The sequence below is a fragment of the Excalfactoria chinensis genome, chromosome 7, assembly GCF_039878825.1.
Source record: "Excalfactoria chinensis isolate bCotChi1 chromosome 7, bCotChi1.hap2, whole genome shotgun sequence".
Classification (NCBI taxonomy): Eukaryota; Metazoa; Chordata; class Aves; order Galliformes; family Phasianidae; genus Excalfactoria; species Excalfactoria chinensis.
The window spans coordinates 34,745,534-34,760,193 of record NC_092831.1 but is presented as its reverse complement, the minus strand read 5'-3'; the positions used below and the strand labels follow the sequence as shown (position 1 = coordinate 34,760,193).

Below are 14,660 nucleotides of genomic sequence, written 5' to 3'. Positions count from 1 at the left end.
GGAGCTCCCTGGTGTAGAGGGAGGTGTCCCTGCCTACTGCAGGGTGGTTGGAACTGTGTGATCTTTGAGGTCTCTTTATACCCAAACCATTCTCTGCTCCCAGCTTCACACCTACTGCCTGCCCTTCTCTATTCCCTGCTCATGCTCTCCAGGCTTTTCCTCCCCTTGCTGAGCAAGGCCATGCCCGGTAGCTACCCTGGATCCTCCTCCGCTCTTTGCCTTCCTCCACACGGATGCTTGCTTCTGGCCAGCACTTCAGCCACTGCCAAGCCTATGCACCTCATCTCTTGGGGAGACAGCAAGGTGGCCTGGAGCGGCCCACAGCTCCTCCCGGGCATGGCTTCTCAGCTGTGCTTCAAACCCAGAACCCAAAGGAGTTCTTCTTACATTCTGGCCCAGATTCTTTTCCTCCCATGCAGCTCCTGTGGCAAGCAGGGGCCCAGCTCTTCCCACATTCCTCCATTCCTGCAAGTTTGCTTTTTTCCATTCTTTGCCTTGCTTTGCTTTGCTTTCCTTTGTTGTGCTGTGGTTAGTTTTCCTACTTGCTTTCTCTGTCTTTGTTGCTATCCATTACATTTTATTCTCTTTTTGCCTCCATGTTTCATGATTTTCCCTTCAGCCTTTGTTCCAGGAATGTCTTTATGGCCAAGCCAGGTGTTGTCACGAGTACAGGAAATGCTGCCCATCCTGTAAGCTGGCAGATGATCACCAGCAGGTGTTTAAGTCGCCCAGCCCCAGGCATCTCACTGACATCTACCTGATGGCGCTGGAAGGGCTGCACTGCCCTCGGCTGGCCTCCCTTTGCTATTTGCTGCATTGATTCCTTACTTCAGCACGTGGCAGACCACAGTAATGCAAATGGCTGATAAAGCATCAGCGGTTTGCAATGCGCTGATGTTAGAAAGGCTTCAGGGAGCGGCAGCGCATTCCTGTGTGCAGCGGTGAGGAAAAAGGAGTAACAAGAAGGTATACATAAAGGTACTAAATTAATTTATTAATGACTTACTCCTAACACTGACATTAACAGTATAATGGGCAAAAGCCCAACTGGATGAAGGGAAATGGAATCAGAAGGAAACTGGCAGTTGGCTGCTCTTTCTTCTCCTCCCCTCCCGTTCCAGGAAAGCAATCACAGCCTTCCAGACTTTGCTGTCTTATTCCACGATGAGAGGTGTTGTGTAGAGGGAATGCCGGATCCCAAAAGTGGAGGCAGGTGCCTGGGGCTTGATCAGCGTCACCTGGAAGGGCAGGCAGAAAGGCAGATCAGCAAGGGCCCTTCTTTGCTGCCCTTGCTCCCTGCTGTCCTGCACCCCTCCCAATCCCAGACAGTCCCTGGTGCCTCACTGGGAAGGGCTGAGCACCAGTGCAGAGCTGGTGTGGCTCCCTGCTAGAGCAGAGCTGGCTCAGGGAGGTGTGCTGGCCTTACATGTGCTCTTATGGGCCCCTCATGTGCACCTGGGACCTCACAGCTAACTCTCCTATGCTGGGGGTGTGCTGCTTGGAGCCCCTCTGAGCTGCATCCCCCCAGAAGAGCTTGTGAAAGACCAGCACGGCCCATTGAAGGGAATAGGAGCAAAGGGAGGAAAAGCTGCTTGCTGCGCTGTTCCTCACTTCCTCTACTTGGAGGTGGCATGAGGGCAAGGAGCAGGCCTGCTGTCCTGCACTTGGTTCCTGCAGCCAGAAGCTGTTTGGCTGGATGAAGCCTCAGAGAAAGGGGGAGAGGCATGAAGGCTGTGCTTGTGAAGCAGAGGGGAAGAGCTGAGCTGAGGCCTTACCCGGCCTACGCTGTAGTCTGCTGGCCCGGGCTTCACTGCTTTGCCCTCTCCATGTTTTGGTCGGGCTGCAATGGTGTATGCGGGTGCCCTGGTCTTGTAGGCATCCACAGCCACTTTGGGGAGCGCCGCAGGACCTGGAGTCTGCAAGAGAGGCATGGCCACACAGGGCTGGGGTCACATTCAAGGCTCTCTCTTTCCCTGGAAGGCTGCATTAAGCAAAGTTGCAGTAGGGTTGGAAGCCCCTGTGGCTCAGGGAGAGCAGCCCAGGTTCAGACACTAACATGGAAAAGAGGAGCAGCGGAGCTCACCTTGGCAAGGTCCTCATCAAAGCGACCGCGCTGGCTCCTTCCCCTCATGGAGTAGCAGGGGCTGGCCGATGTGTAGGCTGTGTTGGGCCCCATCAGCCTGGGCAGTGTGTAAGTGCCAGGACCTGCAGGAGGAGCAGCAGAGAGTGTGTGCGTGAGGGGATGGAGGAGATGGAAGCAGCAGCGAGGGGCAGCCTGCATAGCCCGCTGGTGGGAAGTGGAGGGACATCTTGCCCCTCTGCCAATTCCTCCCTCTCCTCTGACACAGGGCCAGTGCCAGCAGCTTTGAGCATGAGCAGCTGGAGACGCTGCTGGCCGAGAGGTGGTGGTCATGTAAGAAAGCTTGTGGCCCAGCACCACATCTTGCAGCGCAGGCCATGCAGTAGGCCCTCTGCTGGTGCTGAGCAGCAGCCCGTCCCTGGAGGATGCTCAGGCTGAAGGGTCTGCCTTCGCCAGGGTCACGTACCTGGAGGGCGGTCTGTCCGGAGGGGCTCCCGCCGGAAGGCCATGGACTGCACCGGTGGGCACTTGAAGACGTGCCTGTTGGCAGCTTCGGTGCAGTAGTCACCTGGGACAGAGGAGAGGAGGAAGAAAGCTGTGAAGGGCTGGTCTCCTTCTGCAGCCAGAAAGGGTCCTCTGAAGAGCTGCAGAATTGCTGGGGGACACAGGCAGCACGCAGGGACACTTCTCTGTGCCCCGCCACTATGTCCTGCCTTGCTGTCCCCCCTGTCAGCCCCCTGCTCCTTGTACTTTTCAGACATAGTGCCTTGTGCCCTGGGCCCATGGTGCTGGGCAGCTGTCCTTCTCCGAGGGCATTTATCGCTGCTCAGAGCAGCTCATTCTCTCTCAAAAAAGACCTACAGCTCCATCAGGGCATGAGCTGACCCCAGGCAAACGTGCTGCGTGCTCGTGTTGTCTGGGAGAAGTGCTGCAGCAGTGCTACTCACTCGGTCCGGGGGTGATGGTGGTCTTTGTCGTGGGTCGTCCCCGGAGATGGGTGCCTGGAACCACGTACTTGCCATTCCTAGTGATGGCTGGCTCCACAAAGTAGCAGGGACCTGGCCCACAGCTCTCTGCCGCAGGCCGTTTGGTCCCTCTAAACGTGTATGCGGGGGCACGGTTTTTGGTGGGGCTGTGGCCCACATAACCTAGGAGGAAAAGCAGAAGAGAGCACACCCCTGTGCAGCTGCATGTTTTGAGCTCCTTTGGACCCAGACCAGAAGCAGGCCCCTTTGTCCTCAGGTCACAAGGAGCAGCGCCAGCAGCATTGGCCTTCCTCGGCCAGGCCTGGCTTGCAGCTGTGCCAGAGCCAGGAGGCTCTGACAGAACGGGGCAAGGCTGGGGAGCTGCTTTGCCCCGTGATGTCCCCAATGCGCCTCACAGGGATGGTCGCTGTACCTGTTGTCCCCGGGATGGAGTACTGGGGCCCGGGGCTGGGGAACTGGGCTGAGATGAGGCCACGTGGACGATGAGGTCTCCAGGTCCCCACCCAAGCTCCATCCATGCTGGCAGGCATGTGCCTCCAAACCTAAAGGCAAGAGCACAGCAGTTACTGATGGGAGTTCCTGAGCAGGAAGGTGTTCACTGCCAGTCCTGCCAGTCTCGTGCTACACGCCCCTCACACACACTGCAGCCAAGCCCGCATCCTGCAGCTGGGCTCTGCAGCCTGAAGTGTGCAGGAGCTCTCCCTCACCTCTCTGAGCCTTGGAGAATGAGCGCGATGAGGCTGAGCTGCTCTGCTGCTGGGGCTGCTCTCAGGCACAGGGCACGGCGAGCGGCTGCGGGCAGCACAGCTCACAAATGAGGTGCCTGGAGCCAGTGGCCGGCTGTCCTTGGGGAGGGCCCGGCGTCGTCATGGCAGCGCACTGTGACAGCACACAGGCTCCGGGTGATGCCATCCGTGCTGTGACATCTCCTGGCTGGCCTGGAGCCGCGCCCTCCACGCCTTCTCGGCCTTGCACCCCAACCAGTAAGAAGTCGTAGCTCACACTGCCGACACCTGCAGGTGGACCGAGCTCTTAGTAAGATCACACAGCAGAGCTCAGCTTGGTCCTGCTGGCTGTTCAGATTGGTAGTTTTTCTCTCGTTTTCTTTTTAATTGACGGAATAACACGTGTGAATGGGAACTGCTGTGCAGTCAGGATCGGTCAGTTATGGAAATGTCACATGCCCAGAAGTGTTATGAAAACGTTTGTCCAGGCAGTGAGAGGTCCTGGTGGGACAGAAGGTGCAGCAGAGATGAGAATTACCTTTAGTGAGGCTGGAAAGGAGGAAAAGAGGAAAGAATGCAGCAAGAACAGGGGACAGATTTATCTCAAAAAAATTCAGTAATCTATGCATAACCTGTCACGTGTGATGTCTGCATATTCCCCTAGAACATGCAACAATTTTCTGCTTCTTGTTGTTTGGAGCTCTCCTATGGCTTGATCAAGTTAGTCTTGATGCCAGCCACGGGTGCACCTTTAGCCATTCTCAGCAGAATGGTAACAGAGGTTGCTCAAAGGGAGAGAGGAAAGGAGGAGCTAAACTGAAGCCAACACTTAGTTGCAAAGAGCTCTGCCTGCATTCCATGTCAGCGCCCAGACATGAGCCGTACAGCCCTTGCTCTCAGCACACACACCTCTTCTCTTACCAGCTGCTTGCATCCCTGCGCAGCGCTGCTCAAAGCCCTCCTCCAGTTCTCCCTTCACAAAGCAATACGCAGTCTCTCCCCAGCCATGAGCTCTGGGCTGTTTGATGCCTGTGCCATCAGCGGGACCTGCAGAACAAACCTTGGCTTCAGAGCTTGGAGGAGACAAGCGCTCTGTCTAGGAACATTCACCATCTGAAGCACTTGAAAGCAGCGGCTTCTTGAAAGCCCTGGATCTGTGTGACACATCAGGAGATGCTCAACTCAAGCCGCAGCCCTCTCCACAATGGAAGGGCTCTTCACAACCGGCTGGAGGGGGAGCAAAGACGCAAAGAGGTCTGACAGCTTTGAACCAAAGCAGGGCAGCTGCTGCTGCTGCAGGCAGGGCTTCCCGTGCCTGCCCAGCCTGCAGCCAGCAGACAACGTTGGCGGCCGCCTGCTGCTCAGATAGAAGCACAAGTGCTGCTGGAGGAGCAGCGCAAAGCACAGCCTGAATCGCTGCTACCTTGCACTGAGGCTGAGATGCACCACGGCCTCACCTGCTGCCTTCTTGGAAGGGGAGGTTCAGCAGCAGCTCCACTAGTCAGCAAGTCCTCCAGAAACTTCCTTCTTTCTTCCTGACCAGGAGACTGGATGCTGAAACCTTCTCCACAGTCATTATTAAACAGTACCTGGACCTGAAGCCCCAGGAGAAAACGCAGTTCAGATCCAAGACCACAAAACAGTCATATTCTAGTCCAATACAATTCCAATTCTGATTTAAATTTCGGGACTAGCATTTCACCCACCCTGCTATGGAAGGGGGAAGGGAGGGGGAAAGGGAAAGGGGAAGCGACGGAGAGCCTTCTAGCCCCACATGCCCCTATAACCCACTCTGTAGCCCCATATCACCCTATAGCCCCATACATCCCCTATAGCCCTGTATCCCACTAGAATCCTTTTACTGCCCACCCACAGCCCCCTAGAGACACATATCCCCCATAATCCTCCTATAACCCACCCAGAGCACCCTACCGGCCCCTTTTAGAACCTTTTAGCTCTCCCACAGCCCTATATAATGTCGCAGCCCCCCAGCTCCCTATAACCCCATGATCCCTTGTAGCCCAGCATCAGCCCTGTATCCCCTCCACAGTCCCCTATATCCTCCCCAGAGCCCCTGCTGTCCCATATCCTCCTATACCACGTCAAAAGTTCCAGACAACTTTCTATAACCCCATATCCCTCCTATGGCCACTGTGAAGCTCCCCATAGCCCCATATACACCTACATCTACCCCTGCAGTCCCCCTAGCTCCCTACAGCCCCATATCCTCCTATAAACCCCGCACTGCTCTATATCCCTCTATAGCCCCCCAAAAGCTCCCTATAGCCCCAGATCTCTCCCGATAGCCCCTCCATACCTCCACACCCCCCTACATTCCCACAACAGCTACCTACATCCCCACATCCCCCGACAGCCCCCATATTCCTCTCAGAGCAACCCAATTCCTCATATCCCCCCACAGCCCACTACAACCACCTATCCCCCACCATTCACCCCTATATCCCTCCCACTGCCCCCCACAGCCCCGTATTACCCTATTCCCCGCCCCCTCCCCCCGTACCTGCATATTACTCTATACCCTCCCTATAGCCCCACATTACCCCACAGCCCCCTCAGCTCCCCCATCCCCCCCACTCCTCCCCCACTGCCCCCTACACCCACAGCCCACCTCAGCCCCGGGAGGCACCGGGAGCAGCTCTGGACGGCTCGGGGGGGACGGCCCGGATGCGGGCAGCGGCGCTGCGGCGGTGGGGGCCCCGAGTCCTTCAGCCGCCCCAAATCCCCGCATCCCACGCCGGAGGGCAGGGCGGGCCGCTTCGGGCCGCGCACGGTTCCTCTTCCCGGCCCCGGCCCGGAGCCGTTCTCCCGCACACCTCCGGCGCCGCCGTGCTCAGCACCGCTCCCGTCGTGCCGCGGTTCCGCCTCGGGGCTGCCCGGGCAGCCTCAGCCAATCGGAGCCGGCGGTGCTGCCGCTGACCAATGAGAAGTACGATCGGGACGGAACTGCCTCTGACCAAAGAGTGGCCGGGGGCGGGCCGGAGCTGCCCATGACCAATGAGAGAGCGGGGGCGGGGCGGAGCGGCGGCAGGGGCGGGGCTTGGGATGCGTTCGGATTTGACCGGGGACGGGATGGGGGATTGGGATGGGAATCGGGATTGGGATTAGGAATGAGGGATTGGGATTGACAGGTGGGAGGTGGGTTGGAGATGAGGGACTGGGAATGAGATTGGGATTGGGATTGGGCTGTGAGATTTGGGATTGGCACGTGGGCTGTGGGGATGTGGATATGCGATGGATACGGGATGGGATATCGGAAATGGGATAGATATGGGCTGGGCTCTGGATATGGGATGGACTTGGGATGCATTTGGGATCATGGAATCCTAGAATTGCTCCAGCTGGGGAAGAGCTTCGAGGTCCTGCAGTCCAACTGCAGCCCAACCATCGAATCAATGCAGTCTCTCCAGCTCCTTTCTCCCCTCCAGCAGATCAGCACTCCGTCCCAGCTCGGTGCTGTCTGTGAACTTACTGAGGGTGCACTCGATGTCCTGGCCGAGATCCCTGATCAAGGTGTTCAATAGGAGCGGCCCCGGTGCCGAGCCCTGGGGGACACCACTGGTGACCGGCCGCCAGCTGGAAAAGGCTGCTCTGGGTGTCCAGGCTTGTCTGAGTGCCTGTCTGAAGACAGACCTGCCAGGCCCCGAACGAGGCAGAGGAGCCACGATGCCATGTGAGGTATCTTTATGCCTGTCTGTGTATCTGCACGGCAGGCCCAGCTGCCCCTGCTTCCCCCCTCCATGGGAGCTGCCCCTACTGCTGCTCCTGGAGCCTCTTCTGGCCGCAGTGACCCGATGCGATTCCCCTCAGCTGCCCGTGCCCTGCCTGGTGCCCATCCCCACAGCAGTTCCTGGTTGAATTTCCTTGTAGCTTGCCTGTGCAGTCTGCATGGTAGTGGTCGGGCTGCCGGTAGAGGAGAGGAATTGCAGCTGCTTCCTCACCTCCTTCCAGGCCTTCTGTGTCAGATCAGGAAGGTGCTGGGGGAGGAGATGCTGCTGCCTGCCCTGAGATGTCAGACAGTTCTGCCACAGTGTGCCAAGGAGCGCAGCCAGACCACGCAGGTGAGGACCCAGAATGGAGAGGGAAGTTGGGGGGGCTGTCCTTCCCCAGCCAGGTCTCTTCATTTATGATGAGATGAGGGCAACAGTCTTCCCATTTTCCCCATGCATAGGCACAGGTTGCCCACATTTGTTTGGCCTGGCAGTGCATCACTCCAAAAACACAGCTGTTTGTGCCATATTGAGGTGGAACAAACTGGTCTCCTTTCTTTGGCAGCTCGATTCTCATCTCTTTAGGTGCCCAACCCCCTGTGTTTAATTTTCCCCCATTCTCCTCCCTTTGAGATCCCCCTTCCTCTATATTTGGCACCCCCAAGGCTCTGGGCACCCCTAATTCCCTCTGGGCCCCCCAGACTCCTGCCATGTCCCTATGTCCAACTCCAGCCTCGGGCTCCTCCATGGGCAGAGGTGCACACAGACCTTGGCAGCCATGGGGATGAGGGCAGCCCTGGGACAAGCCAGGAGACTTGGATGGGGTCACCCTTTGATCCTCCAGTCTCACAGTTCCCTCATGGCTGCCCCATGCACTTGGGGGGACCCTGGGTGTCTTCGCAGCCCTGAAGACCAGGAATCAGGGGCTGGGAATTAATTGATGGCATGGAGGGGACTGCCCGTGGCCTGTTCCAGGGGGACCTGGGCACTGTCACCTCCAGCCCTTCCCTTGTGCTCTATGGGGCTGTGCAGAGGAACGGATCTGGAGGGGGCAGGCTCAGGGTGCCCTATTGGATGGCCCAGTCACCATGCAGGTGGGACAGGGGATGTGGCTTCTGTCCCCAGGGGACCCACGTCCTGCCCCGGGTCTCTTGGCTGCTGCCAGTCCTTCTCCTGACCCGAGTCCTTGGGACAAGGCTCCTCCTTGCCATTGCTGCACTCTGACATCCTCGCATGACCAGTGAAGACCTCGATGATCAGTGACACCCTCTGATGATCAATAAATCCCTCAGCAAACCTAAACTCTCTGTGTCTATGTCCTTGTTGTCATGCTCAGCAGGGACTGCTGGGATCTGTTCCTGCCTGGCTGTGGCCACCTCCAAGTAGTCGGTAACTCTGTGTATATATATGTATACAGACCCGTGTGCATATGGTGTTTTGATTATTGTTTATTTATAGGTAGATGTTTATATTGAGTATGATGTTGTGATGTAGAATAGCAAGAGCAAATATTACTAATATTATACAAATATTATACTAATATTACATAAGACTATATGACAGTCTTTATCCCTTGTCTCAAACACTTCCAGCAGTAGGGTTTTGCTCCTAAAGAGGCAAGGGGTCTTGGAAGAGTCCTCACTCTCTCTCCTTGTTCCTTTGCTTTTCTTCAAGGAGGTGGTGTGCAGGAATGACACAAATGGGTCTCAATGACCCAAATGGGACTCAGTAGCTGTTAAGCAGCCTCCGGTGGAGCTCTGTCTGTCCTGGGCACCCCATGCCCGCATCAGCGTGTGTTGGGTGTGCTCTTCCTGCGGGGTGGGGCTTTGGTCTTTGGAGACTGACGTCTGGGAGACCCCGTTTCTTTCCTTATGGGAGGCAGAAATCCAGATCTGATGGTTGAGGACTCCTGTGGTTGGCTGGACTCAGCACAAGATGCTGCTGCTGCCATCTCTTGCGTGGGAGACTCTGTTCCTTCCTTTATGGGTGGCAGCAACCCAGATGGGACAACAGAGGTCTCCTTGGGCAAGCTGGGCTCACCATGAGATGGTGCTGCTGCCATCTTTTTAGTGGGAGACCCCGTTTTTTCCCTTATGGGAGGCAGCAATACAGATCTGTCGGAGGACTCCTCGGGCAGGCTGGTCTCACCACGGGATGTTGCTGCTGCCATTTCCTTGGCTTGTTCCCACTGTTCCCTGCTCTTCTCAACCCTCTTCCTCAGAAGTGTCACCGAGTCGCATGCCCGAAGCGCCAGCCTGGATGGTTTGTCTGGGGTCTCATCTTCCTGCAGTTCGGGCAGCGCACCCTCATGCTGGGCTTCCTCTGCTTCTCCTTCTTCATCAAGGAACTTGACCCGTCTTGTTCGGCCCAGCCCTTCTTGGTTATCCGTTTCCTCCTGGCCCTGCAGCTGGCAGCTCATCGGCTGCTGTGGGGCTGCATGCACTGCCCGGATGGGGGGCAGAACACTGAAAGGACAGAGCGGGAGGGGTCCGCCTGAGTGGCTGATGGCTTTGGGGCCGCATCCCTCAAGACTGAGCCAGGACCCTGGGCTGTAATGCAGCCTTCCCCACAGACAGCTGACCGGCTGCCCCGGGGCTCTCCAGAGATGTGGAGAGGGGCCAGCCCTGTGAGCTGGGGGGATCCTGGCGTCCCCATCCCAGCACTCTCGGGCAGCCACAAACAAGCAGCGACCCTTTGGTGTTAGGGAATGGGCTCTCGTTGGGTCACCTCCATGCACAACCCAGCCCACAGCCGCCAGCCTCACCTGCAGGCAATGCTCTCCCTCCGCAGTCTGTTCTTTATCTTTCGCAACTGCCCTCCATCAACAATTGCAGTGCTCAGGCGTCTGATGAAGGTTGGAGTCTTGTCAAATCTTACTGCAGTTGGGAAGGAAGAGGAGATTCGCCATCAAGCCTTTGGCTCGCTCACAAGCAGCACTCAGGCCTGTTCCCAGAACCTGCCCTGAAACCATCTCTGTCCCCACTCCTCCTCTCTGCAGTTCAGCTCTGCTTTGGGGCTGCAGGAGGGACGCTGGCTTTGGGAAAGAGGAGCTGTCTGGTGACAATAAGGCGGCAGGGTGACTTTTGAGGTCCCTGCCCTTCCACTGGGGGAGGGCAGGGCCTGAGATCCCCACATCCTCCTGCCATAGCCAGGGATGGGGGTACGTCACACCCTGCACCTTCCTTTTGGGCAGGCCAACCATAACCTAAGGGGAAGAGGCCGTGCTGAACCGGCACAAAGGTTTGATGCACATCAGAGCCCTGGGCTGATGGTCAGCAAGGGACTGCCCACCTCCAGTTGGTTGCCCGTGCTGTGGAAAGGAGCTGGAAGCCACATTACCTTTCTTGCCCCCAGTAAGAGGTGGCAAAGTCTCTACTTTGGTTGCTTTCCCTGACCCAGAGAAGCTCCCGGAGGACTGGCGGCGTATCAGGGGCGGCAGTTTGGGGACCAACTCCATTTGAAACCTGTAAGCGAGGAAAAGGCAGTGAATGGTGTGACAGTGCAACAGCAATCCTTGCTGCTCGCTCTGCTTGTCTGCTCACAGGCACGTTTTCGTGCTGCATGAAGGCTTTCTAAAGCCGTTAGCAGGGTCACTTGGGATAGGAGGAGGGGAAACAGTTTCAGGCGGAAAGAGGGAAGACTGGCTTTGGATGGGAGGAAGAAGGTTTTGGCTGGAGGGTGCTGAGGCACTGGGATGTCTTGCCCAGAGAGATGCTGGGTGCCTGGACAGGCATTCAAGGCCTGGCTGGACCAGGCTCAGAGCAACCTCATCTGGAGGTTGGTGTCCCTGTTTCCCGCAGGGCAGTGGGACCGGGTGCTCTTTTTTTCCCTTCCTGCTCCAATCGTTCTGTGATTCTCTGGCACATCCTCCTGGGCAGGACACTGACGGACACGAGGCACAAGCGCTACAGAATGAGAGCTGAGCAGCTGCATCAAGCAGCAGAAAAATACTCACTTGGGAAAGACGACAAGGCAACCAGAGAACACCAGGGAAGCCACCGGTGTCACACGGGACACCCCCATGTCCAGCAGCGAGGGGGCCTGCAGGGGAGGAACAGGGAGGTTGTGAGATGTCCTGGTCATGGCTGAGGCACTGGGAACACGAGGAGCCCGAGGCAGGGAGAGCTGACAGCACCGCAGCACCTGCACGGCTCGGGCAGCTGCCCAGGTCCTGGTGGGCCATGTGCGGGCTGAGTGAGGCTCACGGCACTGCCCGCGCTATGGAGAAACCTACGGCTCACCTTGCGGACGGCTCTCCTGAAGTTCTCTTTCCCCGACAGCTTCTCGAGGAAGTCGTAATAGAACTTCATTTGGAAGGTCAGCCCGTCAATGAGGAGCACTCCAACATCCTTCAGAACCACAGCCACGTTCTCCCCATTCTGCAGGCAGCTGGAGAGCAGTGACACGGTGCTTTGGATGCACTTCTGTGCTGTCTTCCAGCTCACAGAGGCGGCTGCGGCCACCTGGCTGCTCTTCAGGGCCTCCACCTTCCTGTCAACTGAGAAAATACCAGGGATGGGGTTGATGATAAGGTTTCTCTTCCACCTAGAACTGCTTCTAGGGGACATCATCCAGAACGGCCCCGTGTTTGGACGGGCTCCTCAGAGGGAGAAGGGAGGCGGTGGCCCTGTTTGCCCCATCCATGAAGCCAGCAAGGGTTTAATCCCCCCTCCTACCTGCCAGGGACCCCCTGCGGGACCTGAGGCGGTGCATTGCAATGAGGTTGCTGGCCAGTTGAAACACGGGCCAGCACAGGGTCACGGTCCTGTCCTCCATCCTGATCTCCTTGGAGATGATGTCAAAGGAGCCGAAGGTGGGAATCCAGACCCCCTGCAAGCGGAGGAGGAAGAAACGGTGGAAGAGTTAAGGTCTGGCTGGAGGAAGAGCTGGAGGTGGTTCTGTGTGGGGACAGTGCTCAGGAGCCCACTCCTGCTGTTCAGAGGCACAAGCCAGGGCAGTGGGGACGGCTTTGGGGCTGCACAGCCTACTCCTTCCCTTCTCCCTTCCTCCCAAATGCAGCTCAGCAGGGAAACACGGGGTGAGTTTCCTGCTGTGTGTGCAGGGGAAGGCTCAGAGGAAGTCCAGGCTGAGCCAGACAGGGCTAGGAGGAACCCGACAGCCAACAAACACACCTTGTGCACCAGGAGCTGCTCTCGGATGAAGGCGGCCACCGCATCCCAGACGGCAACTCGCTCTGGAGGGCAAAGGAAAAGCAGGTCACACTCTGCATCTGCCTCTACCTGGCACCCCTTCCACTGCTGGGCAGGATGGAGGTGGCAGATGGAAAAGTGTCATCTCCATCCCAAGACTGGTTGCAGCAGCGCTCCCATGGTGGCTGTGGGCCCGTGTACCTTCAGTCTCACTGCGTATTTGTCCAGAGGCACAGCCCACCATGGGGCCGTCCTCGCTCATCCCATGTTGCTCCTTGTTGGCGTCAGCCATGCTGGAGCTCATCCTTCAGATGCGTCTGCTCTGTACCAGATGCTCCTTCAGGATGCAGGACCCACCTCCGTGCTCTGCCTTCACCCCCCTCCCGGGTGGCCGTGTCACAAACACCACCACGGCAACGCAGTGACATCATGGCCAGCTGCCCATTATGATGCTGGCACTGCTGCCTGCCCCGCCTGGCACTGCTGACCCATCTCTGCTTTCTCCCTCTCCCGGGCCTGTGAGTTGAGGGGTGACCCTGGGGCGAGGATGGGGATGGGATGTGTTGCTGTTCTCTCAGTTCCCCTGGGCCTTGGGGACACCCCTGGTGTTCCAAAGCCTCTGTAGGGCTCCCTCTTGCCATGGGTGGGCAACGGGAAGGGGAAGGAGGCAATGGGGGCAGTTGGGGCTGAGCAGGCTACATGACCGTGACTTGGCCATGTAGTTCTAGTGCTCACAATGGGTCCCTGCACCACAGGGCACTTGGGGGACCCTGGGTGTCTCCGCAGCCCTGAGGACCGGGCATCAGGGGCTGGGAATTAATTGATGGCATGGAGGGGACTGTCCGTGGCCTGTTCCAGGGGGACCTGGGCACTGTCACCTCCAGCCCTTCCTTTGCGCTCTATGGGGCTGTGAAGAGGAATGGATCTGGAGGGGGCAGGCTCAGGGTGCCCTATTGGTGGCTTCTGTCCCCAGGGGACCCACGTCCTGCCCCGGGTCTCTTGGCTGCTGCCAGTCCTTCTCCTGCCCCGAGTCTCTGGGGACAAACCCTGCAGGGACAAGGCTCCTCCTTGCCAGTGCTGCACTCTGACATCCTCTGATGACCAGTGCTGCCCTCTGGTGAGCAGTGAAGACCCCGATGATCAGTGACACCCTCTGATGATCAATAAATCCCTCAGCAAACCTACACTCTCTGTGTCCGTGTCCTTGTTCTCATGCTCAGCAGGGACTGGCCACCTCATAGTTCTGGGAGGCCTCCCCAGCTCCATGCCATGCACACCATGTCCTGCACCCCTGTGGGCTTCCCCTCCCTCACTCATCATCCGCTCCAAAGTCCTAAAGGATGGAGCTCCTCGTGCTGCCATCAACCCCAGTACCCTCCCTCTGCTCTCTCTCAGTTCCTCCGTACATTTCCTCCCAAAGCCTTCACCCTTTGATCCGCCTCTGCATGGACACAGTGTGACCACAACACCCTACTTTTAGCCCCTCTCTTATTGCAGCCACTTGTCACTCCTTTGGGTCTGCTTTAGGCCGCGTGCCTCAGTGCCCCAGCCCCCTACCCATCACCCAGAACAAGGGCTGCATATCCCCTCCCATGGACACCTCCAATCTCCCACTGACCAATGAAGCCCTCTGATGACCGGTGACATCCCGTCTCGATCAATGAAGCCTTCTGATGGTCAGTGAACATCTCTGACAACCAACAAAGCCTTCAGATGACCGCAGCCACCTTCTGATGTCACAGCAAGCCCTCTGATGGCCAGCAGCTTGCTGCTTCATGTGCAGGGAAGGGTGGGAAAGGAAGATGTTGACATCTGTAATGGTCTGTAATGTTTGTGTCACCACTCCTGCAGAACCACGGGCTAGTGTCTGTGACAAGTTGGTGATGTGTGCTGTTGTAACTCAGATGTTTGTACTTTGTGTGATCCCGAGTTTTATTCACCTTACACAATCCGATGTATCCTCCATGTGCTTTGTAACCACTGCAACTGGT

At 57.5% G+C, this 14,660-nt stretch overlaps 2 protein-coding genes across 6 annotated transcripts; both read right to left on the bottom strand.

Moving 5' to 3' along the window:
- Positions 1–959: 959 nt before the first annotated feature.
- Positions 960–6,682, bottom strand: LOC140254924 (ciliary microtubule associated protein 1A-like). Of its 5 annotated transcripts, none has more exons than XM_072342081.1 (10): positions 6,421–6,682; positions 5,249–5,386; positions 4,701–4,838; positions 3,774–4,079; positions 3,479–3,608; positions 3,028–3,228; positions 2,547–2,648; positions 2,084–2,205; positions 1,776–1,916; positions 960–1,238 (listed from the first exon to the last, which is right to left on the bottom strand). In XM_072342081.1, exons 5-10 carry the CDS (start codon positions 3,594–3,596, stop codon positions 1,155–1,157), a joined length of 768 nt encoding a protein of 255 aa, XP_072198182.1. In that variant the 5' UTR covers positions 3,597–3,608; positions 3,774–4,079; positions 4,701–4,838; positions 5,249–5,386; positions 6,421–6,682; the 3' UTR covers positions 960–1,154. The 5 variants fall into 5 exon arrangements, with proteins under 5 accessions (XP_072198182.1, XP_072198181.1, XP_072198183.1 ...); XM_072342080.1 differs by having other exon boundaries at positions 4,713–4,838; XM_072342082.1 differs by lacking the exon at positions 3,774–4,079.
- A 2,443-nt stretch (positions 6,683–9,125) lies between these two features.
- On the bottom strand, positions 9,126–12,973 carry LOC140255003 (uncharacterized). The gene is made up of 9 exons (XM_072342229.1): positions 12,871–12,973; positions 12,652–12,713; positions 12,196–12,349; positions 11,761–12,017; positions 11,475–11,560; positions 10,859–10,983; positions 10,284–10,395; positions 9,671–9,984; positions 9,126–9,472 (listed from the first exon to the last, which is right to left on the bottom strand). Exons 1-9 carry the CDS (start codon positions 12,971–12,973, stop codon positions 9,306–9,308), a joined length of 1,380 nt encoding a protein of 459 aa, XP_072198330.1. The 3' UTR covers positions 9,126–9,305.
- Positions 12,974–14,660: the final 1,687 nt, after the last annotated feature.